The 19,951-nt window shown below is 52.3% G+C and overlaps 6 protein-coding genes across 6 annotated transcripts; 4 read left to right on the top strand and 2 right to left on the bottom strand.

The window, feature by feature from the left end:
- Nucleotides 1-781: 781 nt before the first annotated feature.
- JN550_002722 (uncharacterized protein) lies at nucleotides 782-1,297 on the top strand (the record flags this gene model as incomplete). Its single annotated transcript, XM_049314049.1, has 1 exon — nucleotides 782-1,297. One exon carries the CDS (start codon nucleotides 782-784, stop codon nucleotides 1,295-1,297), a length of 516 nt encoding a protein of 171 aa, XP_049175247.1.
- Nucleotides 1,298-2,633: 1,336 nt separating this feature from the next.
- On the top strand, nucleotides 2,634-5,294 carry JN550_002721 (uncharacterized protein; the record flags this gene model as incomplete). The annotated part of the gene is made up of 3 exons (XM_049314048.1): nucleotides 2,634-3,309; nucleotides 3,416-3,472; nucleotides 3,979-5,294. 3 exons carry the CDS (start codon nucleotides 2,634-2,636, stop codon nucleotides 5,292-5,294), a joined length of 2,049 nt encoding a protein of 682 aa, XP_049175246.1.
- A 912-nt stretch (nucleotides 5,295-6,206) lies between these two features.
- On the top strand, nucleotides 6,207-7,809 carry JN550_002720 (uncharacterized protein; the record flags this gene model as incomplete). Its single annotated transcript, XM_049314047.1, has 5 exons — nucleotides 6,207-6,405; nucleotides 6,756-6,893; nucleotides 6,950-7,235; nucleotides 7,299-7,359; nucleotides 7,423-7,809. The coding sequence occupies 5 exons, from the start codon at nucleotides 6,207-6,209 to the stop codon at nucleotides 7,807-7,809; spliced, it is 1,071 nt and encodes a 356-aa protein (XP_049175245.1).
- A 361-nt stretch (nucleotides 7,810-8,170) lies between these two features.
- Nucleotides 8,171-9,789, bottom strand: JN550_002719 (uncharacterized protein; the record flags this gene model as incomplete). Its single annotated transcript, XM_049314046.1, has 2 exons — nucleotides 8,171-9,444; nucleotides 9,498-9,789. 2 exons carry the CDS (start codon nucleotides 9,787-9,789, stop codon nucleotides 8,171-8,173), a joined length of 1,566 nt encoding a protein of 521 aa, XP_049175244.1.
- Nucleotides 9,790-12,494: 2,705 nt separating this feature from the next.
- Nucleotides 12,495-13,976, top strand: JN550_002718 (uncharacterized protein; the record flags this gene model as incomplete). The annotated part of the gene is made up of 1 exon (XM_049314045.1): nucleotides 12,495-13,976. The coding sequence occupies one exon, from the start codon at nucleotides 12,495-12,497 to the stop codon at nucleotides 13,974-13,976; it is 1,482 nt and encodes a 493-aa protein (XP_049175243.1).
- Nucleotides 13,977-14,217: 241 nt separating this feature from the next.
- JN550_002717 (uncharacterized protein) lies at nucleotides 14,218-15,924 on the bottom strand (the record flags this gene model as incomplete). Its single annotated transcript, XM_049314044.1, has 2 exons — nucleotides 14,218-15,378; nucleotides 15,433-15,924. 2 exons carry the CDS (start codon nucleotides 15,922-15,924, stop codon nucleotides 14,218-14,220), a joined length of 1,653 nt encoding a protein of 550 aa, XP_049175242.1.
- Between the last annotated feature and the right edge of the window lie 4,027 nt (nucleotides 15,925-19,951).

The raw sequence follows: 19,951 nt of genomic DNA, 5'->3' as shown, positions 1-19,951 counted from the left end.
AGGGTTTCTTTGAGCAGTATCAAACCTGTGACAAGTTCTCCTCGATGTCTTGCATCCCTATGGTGGTAACTATCCTTCCTCGTATCTGCTTTTTTTTTATCTTAACTTACTTCACCACCCTTTGCGGCTCTACGCTTGTTAGCTACGTACTTCTTTCACATCCAGGGAAGCCTTCATAAGGAGGGAAGGTGATCACCACGTGGTCAGGAAGTAGTTGGATTTATTTTTCTCACCGCTCTACCTGTAAATTCAGCCGTCAGCTGTACATCGTTTAACAAAGTTTCTTTTCGCTCCCGGGTTTACTTGATTGTGCACTTACGTGGCAGTATGAGAAACTGTCAAATTGGTGCATTGTAGTATGAAGGGTCGCAACAGAACTTAACAGAAAACAATTATTGTAATTTTGTCAATCTAAACCGCTCCGTGGAGCATATCTCAGGCTATCGCGCTTGTGAATGTGAAAACGACGACGAAAGCCAGACCGGCGACTGTCGATACCGCTTCATTCATCCTTTTGAGGTGGATGGTTACTACGACGTTCCGACAAGATATCAGAACACACCGCGCGGGTGTCAACGAAGACGGCATCGCGTTTGGCAAATAGCATGCGCCGCGCAGCCCGTCCTTGTTCGATAGAGATGGTGAGCTGGGTCATCCGCCGGCTGGATACTGCAAAAATACGAACACATGGATCAACCCTCACAACAGCAAGGGCGGCTTGAAGGAAGAAGATGTCAGCGGTCCCAACACAAGCATGGGCAGACTGGTAAGTCTCGAGAAAATGCATAGGGATCTGGTGAGCGCCATCTTGAACATCTCGGTTGGCAAACCGATGGGCAATAACCCTGCTGAAATGCTGGACTCCGTGTCGTTTCTCATTCTCATAAAAGACTCTTCCGTCAACTCCGATGCAGCCCGTCGTCAACCCGACCGAGATTGTCAAGGAGTTCGAAGACAAAGCCAAGAGGGAATGGATGCTGATACTTGTCATCTCGCCCTTGATATTAGTCCCGGTCGTGCTGAGGGCGTAGCGGCGCGGGATTCGCGAATCTCGGTAGGGTCACCGCCCGGGCAGCCGTCGCCCTGGCCATCTACGAAGTGGGCAAGGATCTGTCCAGAAAGTAGCCCATATTTGGCTGGTCCTCGATGCGGAAGCTTACGGCACACGACGAAGGCCAAGAATGCGGCAACAGCACGAATAATAATGAAGGCCAAGGATGACGCGAAGCTAGGTGATGGCATCAAGGCGCGCATTGGCTACCTCAATTCGACCAGCGCTGCTTACTGCAAGACGTGATCCCAGTGGAGTGGCTCCTTAGATACTCCAATCACCTCCAATCGTATGGTGTTTGGTTTTGCATCTTACACCTCTGTAAATTCATCTAGTTACAAATTGTTATCCAAGAATCAGATGATAACAATAGTGGATAATTTATACATAAGTCTTAAGTCAATGATGAATTCGAGATTTGTCATGGTGCTTGTTGTGCATCAAGCAAGAGCTTTAGCTGCTTGATTGAGTAGACTGGAGCATATGTTTCCTCCCGACGAGGTAATTACTAAAGGTATAAGATCGTAGTTGGACTCTTTGAACACATGAGGACGGTTGATTCTGGACTATGTACACGGATATGTATGAATAGATATACTACAAACACTTCGCGTTGCTGGAGAAACTCAGCACAGGAACACTGGCATACTCTGTTATTGTTCCTCTCCCACGGCGGTTTGCTGATTTTGTCGCTTGATCACAAGTATTCATTGAACTGCATCACTTTTATGCCTGACCGCTACAGGTATGTGTGGCCAACCTTTCATGGTATTGGGGCTTCAAGCGATCTTTGTATGTGTGATGAATGAGGCGTAAATTGTAACATTCTAGAACCCTCGTGCCGCGTGATTCCCCCATACTTAGGCTGGCCAATACTCGAACACCTGAGACAGAGCCGATTTCAAGGCTCCTGTGCTTTTTCAAGGCCAGACAATGGGGACACGCGTGGATGTCTTGGAATCGACTCGATATGGTCGGTGCTTTCCGGGCTTTCGCAATTATCTCTTTGAGGGTAGATACCTATAAGGCCGGTGAGTCTCAGGCCACCCCGGGACGCACCAATGATGGCGAGACTTTTGTTTGCAAGTTTGGTCAGTCAGTTGTAAACCTTCAAGCTTCCCGCAAGTCGATCGAGTCTACCAATCGGCGCTGTCACTATCTTACCACTGGTCTTCCAGTCGTAAACAGCTATTGGACCCAACCATCTGGTTGCGAACGACGAGTTCGACGACTAAGCGGGTCAAATTGGTTGGACAGGAAAAATCAAGTCGACAACACTATTGTCTCGACAACGAACGGTGAATCCAGCCATTCAACTGTTCGAGAAACTCGAAGCGGGTCAGTCGAGTGTTTGGCCATATCCGCATCACCTCGTTTTCACCACGCTGCAAATTTGCAGACCAGACGGGCAGAACCCACCATCCCATTGCACTGGTGTCTGCAACGTCTCATCACCTTCTCTCCCATATTCGACATCGTGTTCGTAAGCGGTACTGCGTAGGTATTTCATCTAATGCTGACAACTCTCGCCTACCCGAGGAGTATCGCCCTGGCCAGAGGCTAGGTAGGTCTGAGATACACCATGGACGCAAACGCAGACGAGATGGACGACCTGGATTCGTTCCTATACGAGAGCCTGACAACTGGAGATTTCGACAACTTCGAAGGCTTCAATGAAAACAGTGCAGATTATTGGCTAGGTCTGCCCTCCGACGCTGCAGATTCCGCAATGCCGCAACAGGAATCCGAATTCCCTATGGCGTCGCCCTTTGCCAATAATGAGCAGCCGATGTCGAGACATGGGCCATCACCTCCCACCGTCTTCCCTGAGCCTTTCCAAGCATCAGCCTCGCCACCAGGCCTGGTGATGCCTGACCGAGGATTCAGCCAAGGTCCTTCACCAGTGTCACAAGAGGGTGTTGTATTCGATGCCTATGACTCAGGCAATATATGGCAGAGCCCGGCGGCCGAAACCAAGTTCACCCCGGACATGATGCCGTTGCAGCCTACTTACTTCGGCTTCAAGGCTGAGCCCGGTCAAGACTTCAGCGCGCGCCCACTTGGAGCGGCGAGCCTTGGCTCTGCCCCCAACGACAACCATTACGGCCACCAGGCCCTACCAAATCCAGCCGGTGGCGCACTGCCATTGGCAAACTACGGCGTGCCACATCCTGGTCATGCGCCAGCGGCCTATACGCTGCCGCCTACGACCGCGGCTGCAAGGGGCGGCGGTCGTAGTAGGTCTTGGGCAGCGCGAGGTGAGTGACTCATTTTTGCCGCCTGATGGAGGCAAGGCACGGCGTCGTGCCTAGTCATCCGGGGGGGGGCCTATAGGACGGCGCAGTCACACTGATATAAAAGCAGACACTCCCTCCCAGGAATGCTACGCGGTGCGTGTGACGCCAGGCATAGACTATTTCGGTAAGTCCACATCTGGATTTTCTTCGCCCGCCCGCCCCTTTCCTGCAACAAGACGCAAAACAACGCTGCAGCTGGTCGGACGGCCGGACGGCCGGCATGAGGTCTAGGTCGGCAAAGTTGGCCGGTGGGTGGCCAAGCGCGCGTCTGCATGTCGCGTCCAGGGGAGCAACGCCACACTGCGATGACTCTAAAAATGGGCCTCCAGCTCAGTCCGGAGTGGCTTAGCGCAATCCCCCACGGCCCAGCTCGGCCTGCGCGCGGACAGTGGGAGGGCTGGAGGGCTGGAGGGCTAGGAGAGGTGGCCGCTGACAAATCAGCGCTCTGGAAGCCTGTGGCTCAGCAAGGTTGTCGGGTCGCTATTCTGCCTGGACCCCCCCGGATGGGATGCCCACGCAAACTTCAGCCCTCCCAGGTCCCACGGCCGTCCGCGTGAATCCTCGCCTCAAACCCTCCGTGGACACCTGGAATCTCAGGCACGCTAACTTCTGCCTTGCGCCGACTTATAGGACAAGACCACTGCGCACAGCACATGCTTGCTGTCACCGAGCAGTTCACCAAGAAGAATATACGCGACTACTCGCTCGACATCATCCCGTTCGCCCCGTCCGCGGGCCACCGAGGCTACCAGCGGCGCTACACCTTGGGCCCCAGGGCCAGCCGCAACGAACGCCAGCGCCTGGACTTCCTGCAAGTCTTTGCGCCGAATCGTCCGTTCAACCAGCAGCTGCCTGGTTTCGCCTCCAAGATGGAGGTTGTTCCCTACGAGCCGAAGCCCTTCCATCACAGCGACGGCTATGCGGAGATTGCAGGCCTGGGCGACCACGATGGGGACGACACGGGCGGCGTCGGTGTTGCGTTCGACCAGGACATGACCGACCTGGCCACATACAACCCCTCCGCAGCTCCGGGGTTTCCGTCTCCGGAACCCCATCACGGACTGGACCTGAGCACCTCTCCCGCCGCGTCTCGAGCTCCCGCCACGCTTCCGACACCCAAGGAAGACAACGAGATCCACATGCCACAGCGCAGCAAGGCCATCCCGAAGCCAGAGCGCCAAGTCAGAAAAAATGCACAGGGCATGTATGATTGCACATTCGAGGGATGTCTCGAACATCCGCGTTCGTTCCATAGGAGGTGCGAATGGTCAAAGCATATGGACAAGCATGACCGCCCGTACAGGTGTGGTGCTGATGGCTGTGAGAAGCTGCCTGGCTTCACGTATAGTGGGGGACTGCTCAGACATGAGCGCGAGGTTCACGGCAAGCATGGGGGCCCGAAGAACCCACTGAACTGTCCCCACGTCAGCTGCAAGAGACACTCCGGCAAGGGTTTCTCGCGCTTGGAGAACCTGAACGAGCACCTCCGCCGCGTTCACACCAACTCCGCAGCAGGCGGCTCCGGTGATGAGCTACCCGAGGATGCCGGGGGCGCCATCGCAGGGGGTGAACGGACTTCCATCCCTCCCCCACAGCTGCAGATTCCCTTGCCCACGCAGGCCCAAACTCCCGTGGTGCTCGGCGAGAAGCGCAAGCACGAGGACGACGAGGACGACGTTCAGCGCGAGATCAAGCGTCTCCACGTGGCCAATGAGACTCTGAACAGGGAGCTTCAAGCGCAGAAGGAGTCGCTGGAGCGAAAATTCCAGCAGCAGCTCCTCGAGGAGAAACAGCGAGCTGACGCCCGAGACGCCGCCCAGAAGCAGCAGATGGTGGCGATGATGGCCGAAATTCAGGCGCTGCGAAGCGAACAACAGCACCAGCGACAGCAGATCACGGGGATTGCGCCCAACGCAATCCTCGAAGACCCCAGCGCCTCCTTCTAGGGCTTTGATGGACTGGCAGCTGCCGCATACTATCGTCGAGGAGAGGATCCATCGATCACAAGCGTCTTGCACCCCCAAATTTCCCCTTTTTCTCAGTATTGTACTTTGTATGAAGATACCCCGCTTCGTATTTTCTCAGATTTCTACCCGACAGAGGCGGTCTGAATGCGTGGATCGAGGCGTTTTCGGTTTGGCCAGGTTGGCTGTTCGGCCCTTGTTTTGAGAAGCACAGCATTTCTGGTGTTCATGGCACAGACATATATGATTTATGGACCAGCATTAGAGCGTGGTTGCACCGAGCGTGGCGGACACCACTCGCCTGTATATTGATTTAGAGTCTTGGGACTGAGTGTTGGTCCCCGTCACCGGTGGATACACGGTCTTGATTCTTAGTGGAGTCGGTCCTAGATGGTCCTCTTTGAAGGAATTGTAGATTGGAACTTTCCACGCCTAGTATGACCTCTCACGACACAGGATACATACACAGAATTTTCCCAAGAGACTGATGATTCCGAAAGTCGTGCAGTTTATCAGTGATGTGTGACAAATACAAGAAATTGTCAGCATAGTAGAACAAACCAGTTGAAACCCGTAGTGTACCAATTCGGCTTGCTCGATGGGTTTTATGGCAGGGGGTAGCTAATCTTGTTCTTTAGTGATGTATTCTCGAGCGCACATTGTGCGAACTATCGACCAAAGTCAGTCATTTTCCTTTACACAGGCGGGCTTGAAGTAGATTATTACCATGTAGTAACAAAGAAAGCACAGTCCAGACGGAAACAGCACGACAATGTATTGCCAGAACAAAGGCCCACGCACATTGAAATTTTTACCAACACTCGATTAGCTCCGTAGCCCTTGCACAGCGATGATGTGCTTGGCTTGACGGAGTTCAGTGCGAATCTGTGCAAGATGAATGCTCTCGCCAACCATATCAGAACCACCTTCGAAAGCCAAAGATACAGGTTCATACGAACACTAGGCCACGGCGCATCAGGGGTCGGCGTAGTTTTCGCCGATTTGTCCAGTGGCGGCCGTCGGTTCGTGGTGAAAAAGGTTCGGTCAGACGAGCACGACCAGCTCCGACGCGAGATAGACACTCTACAGGCAGGTTAACCCCAGAAGAGAGGCGGCAGGGGCAAGGCCTCTGTTGAAAGGGCTGCGGACGTACTGATATGAGATAGCTCTTAAGATGGGCCGAGCACATTGTCGACCCTGTCGACCTACACGATGATAACATCGCAGCAAGACTAGCTGCTTTCGGCGCGGACCCGTGCTTGATCATGGAGTTCCTGGAGAACGGGACGATGCGGACTTTTCTACTTAGATACAGACACGACGTGATAAGGCGAAGGCTGCCGAGCCGCTTCTTATGGCCTATTTTCCTCTGCCGTATGGCATCCCATCAACTCTACGAGTTGCCCTTGAAGGACGGATATGTCGCTAACACTGTAAACACAGTCGTCAAAGCCTGTGTCGCCATGGCTTATCCGCCGGGGAGCGAGGGGGATCCCGAGGTTCCGCCAGCGTCGGTACCAAGGCGTTTGTTGACGATCCACCCCTCGTCTCTAGCACACAATGACATGCACATGGACAACCGTAAGTTCTCCGTATGTAACACAGAGAACGACGGCCTACCTCGCTGACGCACTTAGTCATGTTCGGGAACCTCCATCTGAGCGATCCCACATCACCGACTGCCCCGGCTCGCGAGACGGCAGAGCACTCGCTAGTTCCGATACTCAAACTTATTGATTTTGGAGAATCTCTGGACGTTTCCTCGCCGCCTACCGCGTTGGACATGCGGGGGAGGGAGTATGATGTCGAGCACGGCATCGTCTCTGCCGCGATGGTGGACCTGACCATACTGGACGGACATCCTAATCGCAGGTACCTCAGAGAGCTTGCGGCATCTGAGCCGACAGCGCCCAGAGGTCCGAGGTAAGTCTTCTCAGGCACACTGCCTTGCGAGTCCTTAATAAGCTAATCGAAATTCGTCCCCAGTAACTACGTCTACTGGAGGCGAAACCCAGGGGTCGATATGAATATCCTGGCAATTGGCATGGTGTGATGGTTTCTTTTCGTTCTGGTCCTGTTAGGTATTCACGGGCTGACTTTTCATTACCAGGTCATGGCAAGGATTATATCGGGCGATCATAATTGCGGCTGGCCCAGCTGTCGTGAGGACATCACGGACCCGTCGATAGTCAATGGGACTGACCCAAACTTGGTCAAGCTTGTCGCGAGATGCCTCGCAGTTGACCCCGCGAACCGCCCTAGGCTGGACCATCTCTTGGCCCTGGTCAGTGGGTTCAACTCGACCCCGGAGCTGGGTTTCGACCCCCGGGGTGCCAGTACATGGACGTTCCCCATGGACGAGTCAGAGGGGGCGATCGCAGACATCGTAAGGGACTACATACTCAATGCGGACGTACCGCGGGTGACAACTGATGATCCCGTCGATGATGGTCCCGACGACGGTACTGTCGATGACCCCATGATTATTACCAGCTAGATTGTACAGTTGTGCCAACATTTCTCAACCATGATAACTTTCGTGCAGCATCGCATATGTAACTGTTTCAATCATCATCGAAATCCGAACACCTCAATTAAGCCCAATTCCATCAAATGTATGCGGCCAAGCGCGCTAGTATACGCATTTGAGATACCATAGTGCCATAGTGTGCCTTCTTAATGGTGGGACACAGACAATCAAGGAGAAAAGTTGGAAATGTACCACGGGGTGCGAGTTGTTTTCGTTGATTAAGTATTTACATATATTGTGTTACAAGTAATGACCAAATGCAATGCAAACATGACCTATGTCCATCCGCCCCCACCAACCCGTATTCGTTCGCAAGGCCAACGGATAACTAGGTGATCTTCTTCATGTGCAGCACAAGGCCTGGCTCAGGGACTTGCAGGGTGAAGAAATCCAACACCTCGAAGTTGTCGGAGATTGGGTCAACGGTGATTTCGAAATTCCGGTAGAGCATGCCCATAGTCAGGAACAGTTCCGCAAATGCGAGGTTCTGGCCGATGCAGCTGCGAATACCCTTGGAAAAGGTAACAAGATAAGAGTCGAGATGTTTGCCCTCCTCACCCATCCACCGGTCCGGGTTGAACTCCAGAACATCGTCACCCCAAACCTCGGGGCTCCTGTGCATAGTGTACGACGAGATACCAACGACGGTGCCGGGAGGGACGACCTTGCCGTCAACGATCAGAGGGTCGGCGCCTTTGCCAGGGACGATGCGTGGCAGCCTGCCCTGCACCGGACTTGCCATGCGCAAAGACTCACGAATACAGGCTGCGAGATACGGGATCGCCTCAAGGTCCAGGATCTTCATCGGTGTGTTGGGATCTGGGAAGGCCTGCACCAAGGCTTCCACCAGCCTCCGTTTGATGTGCGGGTTCTTCGCGATATACCAGATGCCACAGGTCAGCGTGAAGGCGGTTGTGTCGGATCCGGCAACGAGAATGTCCACCGCCTCAGCAACGACCAGATGGTCGCTCTTCACCGATCTCAGGGCGTCAAATACGACGGGCGTCTTGTGATCTCCTGTCTTCTTGTAGGTTTGATAACTCTGGGCAGCCTCTTCTACCAGACGAATCATAGCCCCTAGCTCCTTACTCATCATGGAGATGACGACGTTGGGGATGATGGACGCCATCTTCCGCGCCACGGGTTGGTATACCGAGTCCCATATACTTACGGCAGCAGTGTCGAGGGCCACAAGTGTCTCCGCGTTAAAGTCATCGTCGCTGTTCTCAATGAGATTTCTGCTGCCGGCAAAGGCATAGTCGGTAATCAAGTCCACCGTCAGGCAGCGGAAGGCTTTACCCGCCCTGATAGGATGGCCCCGAGCGGTGAGGTCTTCGATCTTTCTTTGCAAACGATGGACCTTGTCGCCCACCATGCCCCCGACTCTTAGAATACCAGCCTTCGAGAAGAAAGGATTTAACAATTTACGCCTCTCCTTGTGCAGGGCAGGTACATCCTCAGCAAAGACGCTGTGAGGCGCATTGAAGCCGTTGTAAAAGACCGGCTCCTTCAGATATTGCGTCTTCTGGCTGTAGATAACCTTGTAAAGAGAAACATCGGTAATATGTAGATCGTTGGGGCCAATCCGTAACCCCTGGACGCCTGGGTTTCCTCTGTGTAAGTGCATTTTCCGGTCGTTAAGGAGATGTGCTTACCAAGTTCACGATGCAACCTGTCAAACTCTATTTCAGCTCGGCCTCCTTTGGAGAGCTTGTAGAGCCAGCGATCAGATACCGCCGCCTCTCGAGGACCAGGGAATGCAGAGAGCGGGTGGAAGCGTAGCCGGTAAGTAGAAACTACAGCTCTGTACACGGCGAAGAGAACTCCTAGCAGCACGAGTCCTTGGGCTGCCAGAACAGGTGTAAACTCGGCATGGCTGACACGAGAAGAGATCTGATCTATGATCTGCTTCTTTTGTTCGTTGAAATAGGAAGTATATTGATCCATGATCCGCTTCTGTTGTGCGTTGGAGAGATCAATGCATGTTCTGCTGTCATACACCGTCGCAGAGGCGATGGCGATGATTTCGTTCTTATAGTTGCCAGGTCACCAGTACGTTTTGAGACGTAGCAGCCGCAGTGTTCAAAGCCATAACCACTACCCCATATTCCAAGGGTTGGATTGCGGCTTTCTGGGCTAGTGCCGGCAGTTCGGGAACCAGTGAAAGCATAGAGGAGCGACAAATAAGAGCGAGGCCGCTTAGTACGCGGGCATCTCGGAGAATTCGGAACTGGGGCGGAATACTCACCCACCTGTTAACTCCGCCATGTCCACACATCTTCATACTCTGCTTCATCCAATTGAGTGCAACATTTATCTGGATGTGTCGCAGCCAAGCGTGTTGACGTTAAAGCAGGCGGCCGGGCGAGTGGGCGGGAGGGCGGGGAGGGGCGCATGAATCCCCCACCGGGTACGGGTTGAGGTCAGCTAACTCGGCAAGTATCCGTGTAAGTACCTTGCCGAGGTCTGCCACTTACAAGCTCTAGCCTTCCTACAACTGATATCTTTTTGATTTTTGGTGTAAATTAAATACTACTGGGGGACTCTATCAGGGCTGAATTGTTCGTCAATCGCTGAAACATTTGCTAAGTCAAAAGTCTAGCGACGTGCTGTCTCATGATAGTATCCATGCTGTGGGGACACAGAAGACCTATCCTTGCCTATTTTGGTGCAAATTGTGCATTATTCAAATCGACTATAATTATCTTCCCGGGCGAGTTCACAGGCTCGACAAATATGGAAGCCGCGCTCTCCGACTTATACGGTGGCCCGCTTCACACTGGTCCTGAGGCAATGACGTTGCATTTGTTCTGCCCTTCACTCTGTTTAAAGTTTACAGGCCGAGATTCTGGTAGCATTTGTTATCCGGCCCTCCGGCCAAAATAGAATGGTTTTGTCTACCTTTTCCATACCTCCGGTACGTGATCGTCGTCACGGCCCTTCCCGCTCGTTCCGCGGCCGAAGCGACTATCGGTACCCTTGCACTTTATCAGTCCCTGGGAATCACCCCTTTCATTATTCGAGCACGCGCAATAAACACTTATACCAAGAAATTGCGTTCTAATCTTATTAAAGTTAGCTTCCCGGTGGACGGCGTTTCTATTGTCCAAATGACTCAGGTTTCCAGTACTGGTCTCAAGTCAACTGATCCAAGCTGTCTCTCAATCTTCCCAGTTTTCGCTTCACTGTCTTCGCAGGTTGCGCCGTTCAATGGTGTCCCAGAAGTTTCGTAGCCGCGAGGTGGAAATACTGCCCTTTCTAAGAGCTCCATAGGCCGGATTCGAGTCCAATCTCCTCGTCTTGGATGCGATCAGTGCTCACTCCGGAGGCTGATAGGGCGTCTACATCAGTTGTGCTAGGCCCTTCGCGAGACCTAGGAGAAACGCAACTACAAGAGCGATCGAATACAATCACGAGCGTTCCTTTGGCAAGGCCGGCAAGTTCAGCACGGAACCGTGGGTACATTTTGCGCAGCCAGTACCTAGGTACTCAAGGCGCTGACAAGACTCGACACACAAAATTCGATTTTCATCTTTCGCGGCACCAGGATGAACGAGTGGCTAACCCAACTCACCCAATTTCTGTGCGCGAAACGTTCACGACATCCGTTTGAAATACCACGATTGACTTCCTTTGATCTTCCAATTCGTATGCCTTTGTCGCTGCTGATGCTATAGCGACCGGCGATCTAACCCACTACGGCGCCTCTCCCATGTCAGCTAGCTCATGGACAGATTGACAGTGGCTTTCATACTACTGAAGGATGGATCGATCGCAACCTATTATAGCTCTCAAGCGCAGCAGCATTGCTTGAAGAAATCATTGCTGACAGTAAGGGGGATGGAAAACCCGTTCAGTATTCAGGGCACGTCTCGGTCCAAGAGGCACGGAAGTTTGTTCTCTAAGTTGACTAGATTTATGGCGGCTGCACCTGACAAGCCCTGGCTCGGATTGTAGCGAGGAAAACGGGCCGCTGGGTCAAGTAAACGGTCGTCCGTCGAGTATGCGTTACTAATGCACGACATTTCGCCATGCGAATTGATGATCGCCATGATCAACAATTTGCAGACCAGGCACGTGCACAGTCAATCTTATATGCAACCAATCCAGTCCGCTCATGCAGGGTCGGGGTGCTTGGCGGAATGCAACGGTATTGAGCAGATCCATTGCTTGCAAGGGCTTACATTACGCTTTCGGCTGACATGCAGGACATGGTTGCTTGGGGCCTTGTTCTGCTCGCACGGGCGAGACCGCACCGGAAAACCCACAGACCAGCGAGCAGCATAAATGGAAACCCATCTGGCGCGGAAACCTCAATAAAGAACACAACTTGGTGGTGAACTAGCTCGCACCCCGAAACGCACCTGGGCAGAGTGACAGGTGCGCGGGGGAGCCTGTAAGGCTAAACTTAGGACGCCGAATCTCCAGCGGGCCGGGTCTAGCTTGCGCTAGAGACCTTGGCGACCCGTTATAATCAGTCAGGATGCACCGACTTGTTTCACTGCGCCGCGCTTATGCCTGCGACCGTCCGGGGACCCCTTGGCCCCAAAATCTGCGTTGATGATGATCGTCAAGTCAGCTCCTGCTGACTGCTCACTCAAGATGCCGACTTCTCTTCTTCACCTTCCCACCGGTCAACCCCATCCGCCACCATGCAGCTCGCCGGTGCTGCCCGTCTCTTCGCGATCCCCTTCCTTATAGCTGGTGCCGTGGGCAGCAGTAGCGGCGGCGGCGAGCCTGGGGCTGTCGTTGCCCTTCCGTTCGAGGTCCAGTACACTACAAATCATGCGTTGCACGCGCGTGATACTGCCGATGTCGAGCTGGAAAACTCGTACGTGCGCTACGGCCAGTTCCTGGTGAACATTTCGATTGGCAACCCACCACAGCCCATCACTGTCAAGATCGATACCGCGACAGCGGATTCATGGTTCTTCGGCAAGGGGTCCTGCAATGAAAGTCGTGTTGACTGCCTTGGGGGCGAGTTCGACCCGAGCGCATCTTCTAGTTTCACCAAACTCGGCTACCCCAACTTTCACATTGAATATGTGAGCCCCAAGGACACTGAGGTCGATGGCGTCTACTTTGCCGATGATTTGCGCATCGGCGACCGCCTGTCTCTCAAGAACGTCACCATGATCGAAGCTACCAAAACCCAGGCTCTCACCCGAGCTATTATGGGCATTGGCTTCAGCAACGATTCGACATTGGCCCAGGAAGGGCAGTGGTACCCTACCGTCATGGATGAGATGCTATCACAGGGCAAGATTGGTCGGCGAGCATACGGTCTTTATATGGGAAGCAAGGATGCCACTACAGGGACCATCTTGTTTGGCGGGTACGATAAAGCAAAGATTGAAGGCGACCTTGCAACCTTTCCGATCGTCTCCGGCAACAATGACTTCGTGGTAGACTTGTTATCAGTGGGAATGACGAACAGCTCTGGAACCTACTCGTTCGGTGATAGCGGTGGAAATCCATCAGCCGAATTTCCAACGACCGCACTTATTGACGCTGGGGCATCCTTCCTGAAACTCCCACCAGATGCATACGCTGCTTTCATCAGTGGACTGGGAGGTGCCGTTGACAGCTCAGGCTACGTGGACTGCAACTTTGGTAAATCGGGTTCCCTTAACTTTGTTTTCGGCAACAGCACTGTAAGCACGGAAATCCAGGTCCCACTATATGACCTGGCCGTGCCATACATGTACACAGACGGCACTTATAAGCTGGACTCCAATGGCAACAAGATGTGCATGTTGGGCGTGGAGGAGAGCTCAAAGAGCTCAAAGCATTCTATTGGCGATACCTTCTTGCGATCTGCTTACGTGGTGTTTGACATGGACGAACGCCAGGTGAGCATCGCGAAACTCAAACACGATGCGTCTGGATCTGAAATCGTGGAGCTTGGCGCCGACGGAAAGAGCACCAAAATCCCAACGTCAACAAGCTCTGCTTCACCCACAAGCACACCTACCGCCATGACCACGGCTGCAGCTCCTACAGCAACGACGGGCGGGGCATCTTCGACTGCACCGAACGGGGCTTCGCAGACTTCACCCAATGCTGCGCCTATATTAAGCCCTGTCACCAATGTATTAGGCGCCGTGTTTCTCATGGTGCTGTTTAGCATTTGATCTCAACATTCGACATGCCCTGGTCCAATGGCCTCTTAATTAACGATCTTGTTTAACAATCTTTTGTACATTTCCTCTTTTCTGCGCGTGGCAAGCCACGTTGAGTACGTAGCGATACATGACACCTAGTGCAGGTAATACATAATACTCGCAAGCGGCTCCACTTAGACTGTACAGCTATCTTCAGGCACGTGAAAGAAACAACCCCTCTACCGTCGCGAGTACAATCAAGCTTGTCGATCTAGGACCAGAGTATATTCAGACGTCTCAGACCCTGCTTCGGCTTGGCGGGAGGCTCCGGGTTGTCGTTGGCTATCTGAATGAAGGTGCGGATAGGGATTTCTCCCAAAGAGATCACCTTCGTCCGCCTCGTCAATTTATATCCGAAGTAGAGCGCAAGGATAATAGGTATGTTGATATATGACGAGACGAATGTCTGGGCGCTCCAGTGGCCGTTGATGAAAACGGTGTACCCAGAGGTCAGAAGCAGCAGGATGAACACAGACAGGGAAACCCAACTCAAGTAAGGTTGGAAAGGCGCGGCCCAAGGGAGTTCATGTCGATCGATGCTCTGCGCTTTGCAGCCGTACTGAAAACGTAGATACGTGATAAGAATGACAGACCAGTTGACCAGAGCCCCCACGGCGATCAGATTGATGAGCCATGAGAAGACAACGGAAGCAGAGTCAGACAGTGTGAGATAGCCCAGGGCCAAGAAGACTGAGAACAGCGTGACGGCAACGTAGGGGATGCTGTACCGATTCAGCCGCGCGAAAATCTTGGGGGCGCGGCCTTCTTTCGCCATGCCGTATAGCGCACGTGTGCCTACCAACATGCCCGCATTGGCTGAGGACCATGCAGAGGTAATGACTATGGCATTGATGATCGACGGGACGACCTTGATACCTGCATTATTCGCAGCAATGACGAAAGGTGAAGCCGACGTACTTGATGCACCGAGCAGGGATGGATCGTTCGAAGCCACGACGAGTGTCACCATGAAGATGGACACAACATAGAAGAGGATGATTCGCACGAATATGCGCTTTGCCGCTTGAGGAATCGCCCGTCTGGGATAGTCGATCTCGGACGCGGCCATGGTAATGTTCTCGATACCAGAGTACGAGTATACGGCGCTGCTGAAAGTTGACCAGAATCCCATAAACCGACCCAAAGCTCCGGGAACACCAAGGTATTGCACAAAAAGACCGGGCGTATGCCAGTATTTGAACCCAATTGCGCTGCCACTAGGGCCACCCCCACAAGTTACAACGAGCGCAAGGATGTTGATGAAGACTATGAGGAGGATCTTCAGCATTGAGAAGGTAAACTCGAGCTCGCCGTACACTCTCACGAAGAGGGAGCACGAGACAACGACTAAGAGAGAGAAAATTGTGATCCACTTGTGGTAGACTGTCAGTCGGGCTGGGCCATCAAAGCTGGCATGTTATCTTACAATGGCATTGTTGGTCGAGACCCAGAACTCGATCAAGGCCGCTGTAGCGACAATCTCGTTGGGGATGGAGACAAGGTAGAAATAGACGATATTCCACCCCACTGCGAACGAGAGGGCGGGATCCACGAACAGCTCGGCGTAGCGCACGATACCGCCACTCAACGGAGCAAGGGCGCCCATTTCTCCAACAGCGAGGGCAACGCTCGACGCGAGAACGCCAGTGATGGTGTATCCCAAGAAGGCTCCCAATGGGCCGCCTTTGGCCAGTGCGATTCCTGAGCCCAAGAAGAGCCCGGTCCCAATCGCCCCCGCAAGCGCTATCATCTGAATGTGTCGCTGCTGAAGCCCCTGCTTGAGCTCGCCGAGTTCCTCGAAGTGGTGGTGGGCATCTTGAACAATGCCGACGGCTCTGATCGAGCCCTCGGGCTGCTCCAAATGTCCCTTCTCTTCCACTGCCGGGTCGGCAGATGGCTTGGTGATTTTTTTCTCCATGTCGCTTTGGTGTAACAACAAAGCTTCGGCAAGATGGGAACATAGCTATGCAGAAGAAAGGAAAGACCATCGGGAGTAGGCAGCCCTATCTCATAGAGATCGTTCATGACTCGCTGACGAATGCTACCGTAGATAAACCCAGTAGATAAACCCCACAGTCAATAGATAAACCTCGAACGATACCACAGTTGCAATGTTGGGCCTATCTACAGGCGTTGCACACCCTTATCGGTTGTCTGCGGAGCTCCGAGACAGGGGGTACCTGCCGATACATTCCATTCTTGGGGAACATCCGGGCGGCAAATAATGCATTCAGACTGCAAGTCTATAGAATTGACAAACTACCGTAGTTATAGATGTCAGCTTGCAAGATAGAGTTTGCTAGGGCAAAACCGATACTGGTAACTCGTACCTCCAGCCCTATTATGATTTAGCGTCAAATGGGCGACTGGGCCGCCGGCCCGGCCCGTAGTCCGGCTGGAACCATGTTGAGGTGTTGAATGGATTGTCTAGAACTGATCCAATGGCTTCATGAATCTAGATCACATTGAAGCTTAGGCAGGCGCTGCTCAGGGCGAAAATAAATATTTACTAGAGCATTTCAGGATAAGCTGTTGAATCATCGGACCAAGCGCGCCTTCAATATCATCGCCCCCAAAATTGCACAAGGCGGCTGAGCTTGGCGCGAAGCTGCGGACCTTGTTCGGCTAGAGATCTTGTAATCAGTGTTGATAACTCCGCCACCTACGCAGCCACCCACGAATAGTATGATTACTCCAACAACGCCGTAACAAGTCAAAAATGGGCGAAACAGCTGAATGATATCGATTCCATGCCCAGAGAGGTGGCAATTAGCACATTGCGGTAAGAGAGCTGAAAGGAAATTGTGCCTACCCGTGGGGAAGAACTCTAGTTAGTACAAATTAGCTATTAACAAGGCCTGTTACATAATCTGCCACACACTCGCTGAATAAACGATGACGTATAGAAAAGTTGGAGCTGCATATCACCCAGTGGTGCACTGTGAAAATGACCCAGTCTTTGCCGTCATGGCGAAGCTCCACGAAGCCAAGTCATAGTTGAGTAGGCACAAACTATCTATGACAGGTCATATTGGGAGAAAGTCCAGCCGGGAGCGCTCGACGTCAAAGCCTCGGTTTCGCATTTTGGGAGGGCTTGTTTTCTTGTTGCCTAATTCCAGAATCCAGCGGTGCTTCACTCTCGTCTCTGACATCATCAATCTTTGAAGAGAGTCTCCCGTTCACGACTTCGCCCAGATCGCTCTGCTGCGGCCCGAAAGGATGGATCCATCAGGCAACACCAAAGTATAGGGACTCCTACGGCGTTGATAGGGGGGGAGATAATTTCGACGCTAGCTCGAATGAAAGGCAGCCATGAGGTCGACGTACACATTCGGGCCTACAATGACGGGGAACCCGCTTCCTGCCCTCAACGATGATTCGACCGAGGCCGAAAGATCCCAAACTAGTCATCAGCAACGACAGCAGTGAATACCCTGTACAGAAGTGAGGAATGGGTGCTGGCTGTAAATCTGGTTGCCTTTAGCCCAATAGTGTTGACACCTTCTACCCGTTCACGGCTATGAACTTGCCTAGAAATTGTGTAATTGGTCCACAAAGACACTGGTGACGACATCATCGAGTTTTACGTAGCACAGAGAGTAATTTCACAGTTTGTAGATCGCTGAAGCCTTGAAAATAACCTGTTTCTATCGAAGCCAGCAAGTAATTGTTCGATGACTCTGCGCGTCGAATTTGCCTACCAGAATGGTATCGATGCAACGTACACTTTCCAACCTAACAAATACACCAACGCATACACTAATTGCGGATGCGCGAATTTATCTACTTGGCTCCTCTGTTTAGCAGGGTATATAGACAAGCTGGAATACTTTCCATGGCCAGCCATTGGCCAACCAGTCCATCCTCAGCCTCTTCGTCAACAGAGTTCATATCGTGCGAGATACAGGCTTCTTAACGCCCGAGGAGTGCCAAAAGGTGCTGTAACTAATCAAGACCCATGAAGCTGTATGAAGGTTGCTCAGGTATAGGAAATATTGTTTGGGTTGCTCATAAGGTAGCTATCACTAGAGATAGCGTGGCCGCGCCTGGGATCAGCGGGCATAAAATTCTTTTGATTACATCAACGGTAAATGCCACTTGATATCAGAGTTGGTCGCTAGCCATATGCATCAGGAACAAATACTCGAGGTGCGACCCCGAAGGATCGTATACCTAGTGCATGGGGTCTTCCTTCAACTGGATATGGAGAAACATAACCTGGAACGGTCACACCGGGTCAAATAGTGACAAACTCCAACGACCAACTCCAGGCTGCGACGCGGTTCACTTCCAGCTCATTCATTGGGTATATTCCGGGCAAGGCTTCGGAACGGACACGCTGGTCGCCTGATCCTGACCCATAGTCACTCTGGGGCTCTGACTCTGAGTCAGCAAGCTACACGATACACCAGGGGTGTCGGGATTGGTTGCTGCCACATGATTGGTAGAGTGAAAACTTAACTAATTTAGTCAACAAGAGCATACGATTTGATAAACGTATTGAATCCAGGGGAACAAGGAGATGAAATGTGGGTAATTGGTTGTGTTGAATTGAAAACGCATGTGATGCTTGCGCATCCGAGGAGATGCACACCTCTTGGGGATGCCCCCTCTATGTCTATCTATCTAAAGTGTAAATGTGTGAAAATGAGTCTATGAACGACATGGACCAATCCAGCGGGCCCATGATCGATAAGGGAATGGTTTGAGTTCACCATCTTACAAGTTTTCAGAACCTTCCGCCCTTCCACCAGAATTGTAACGTCAGGCCCAGTCTGGTACCAAAACTCCATCCTAGATTGAATGTCCATACTCCTTCACCTTGCTTTTCGCCTTAAAGAAATCTCACTTCTTGCGAGACGATTCCTTGCTCTTGCTGCTGCTGCTTCCAGAGGACGAGTAGGAGGAATAAGACGAGCTGCCCCTCTTGGGCTCCTTGCCCTGGCTCGCCATCATGGAGCGCGACCCGAAGCCGATCACGGTCCTAGGAGTATTTCCACTGCCGTAAGAACGAGGCTGCTGCTGTTGAGACATGTTGATGGTGCGTTGTGAAATTGAAGATCGAGGCAGAGGTTTATACGGTGTAGTTGCGTGAAATCTTGTGAGAAATCGATGTTTTCAGGGCCAATCGACTTTGATACGGGCATACGAGCTCAATTGAATGGTTTATAAGAAGATCTCTGTCTGTCAAGATGAATTGATGATTATATATCCCAGAGCAGCGTTTTCCAACCTTCATGCCTCTCCTGTCTCTTATACCAGCCTTCACGTCCATCGCCGTCGGGCATATTGTCGAGTCCTAGGCAGTTGTATAATGTCCTAAGGCTGAATCGCAAGCCATAGCCAGGCCCAAGGAATTAGTGCTTGAAACTTTATCCCCTTTTGGATCGTGAGAAGAACGTGATGCTGACTCCTCGGTATCTGTTGAGCCTCAGCGAGCTGGGGGCGGTGCGGCTCCCGCTGGGGTGGAAGCCAATCAGGACGCACGAAGGACTGTGCCAATTATAGCTGGGGGTGAAGAAATAGGCACCTGAATTAAATCACACTGCGCACTGCTTTGGACATACGGCCGCCGCTGGACAATGCAGAGTAATCACTTTAATAACATTCAGGATCGCGCAAAGCCTTAGCAAGGCGCTCATTTGTCAATTGAGCGTGGTGGGTTTCCGATAAACGGTTACCTAGCGACTTTGTGGTATTATGATGATGACATATGAAAACGATATGCGCAGTCTAGCTAGCTTACGGCCAATCACCGCCGTGAAATAACAAATCTCGATCTACATGGAGAGATACATGGCCGACCTCCCCTTACGCGCCCCAGATAATTGATTTAGTCAAACACAAAAGAACTACGACTTGCGGTCGCAACGGGTATCATCTCCTAAAACGCAACTCCCGACACGTGTTTTTCGATGCGCCGCCCAATGCAGGTAAGAATGTTG

Source organism: Neoarthrinium moseri (genome assembly GCF_022829205.1).
Source record: "Neoarthrinium moseri strain CBS 164.80 chromosome Unknown scaffold6_Wmoseri_CBS_16480, whole genome shotgun sequence".
Classification (NCBI taxonomy): domain Eukaryota; kingdom Fungi; phylum Ascomycota; class Sordariomycetes; order Amphisphaeriales; family Apiosporaceae; genus Neoarthrinium; species Neoarthrinium moseri.
Note: the sequence above shows the minus strand (reverse complement) of the source record. Positions and strands in the feature narration are given on the sequence as shown.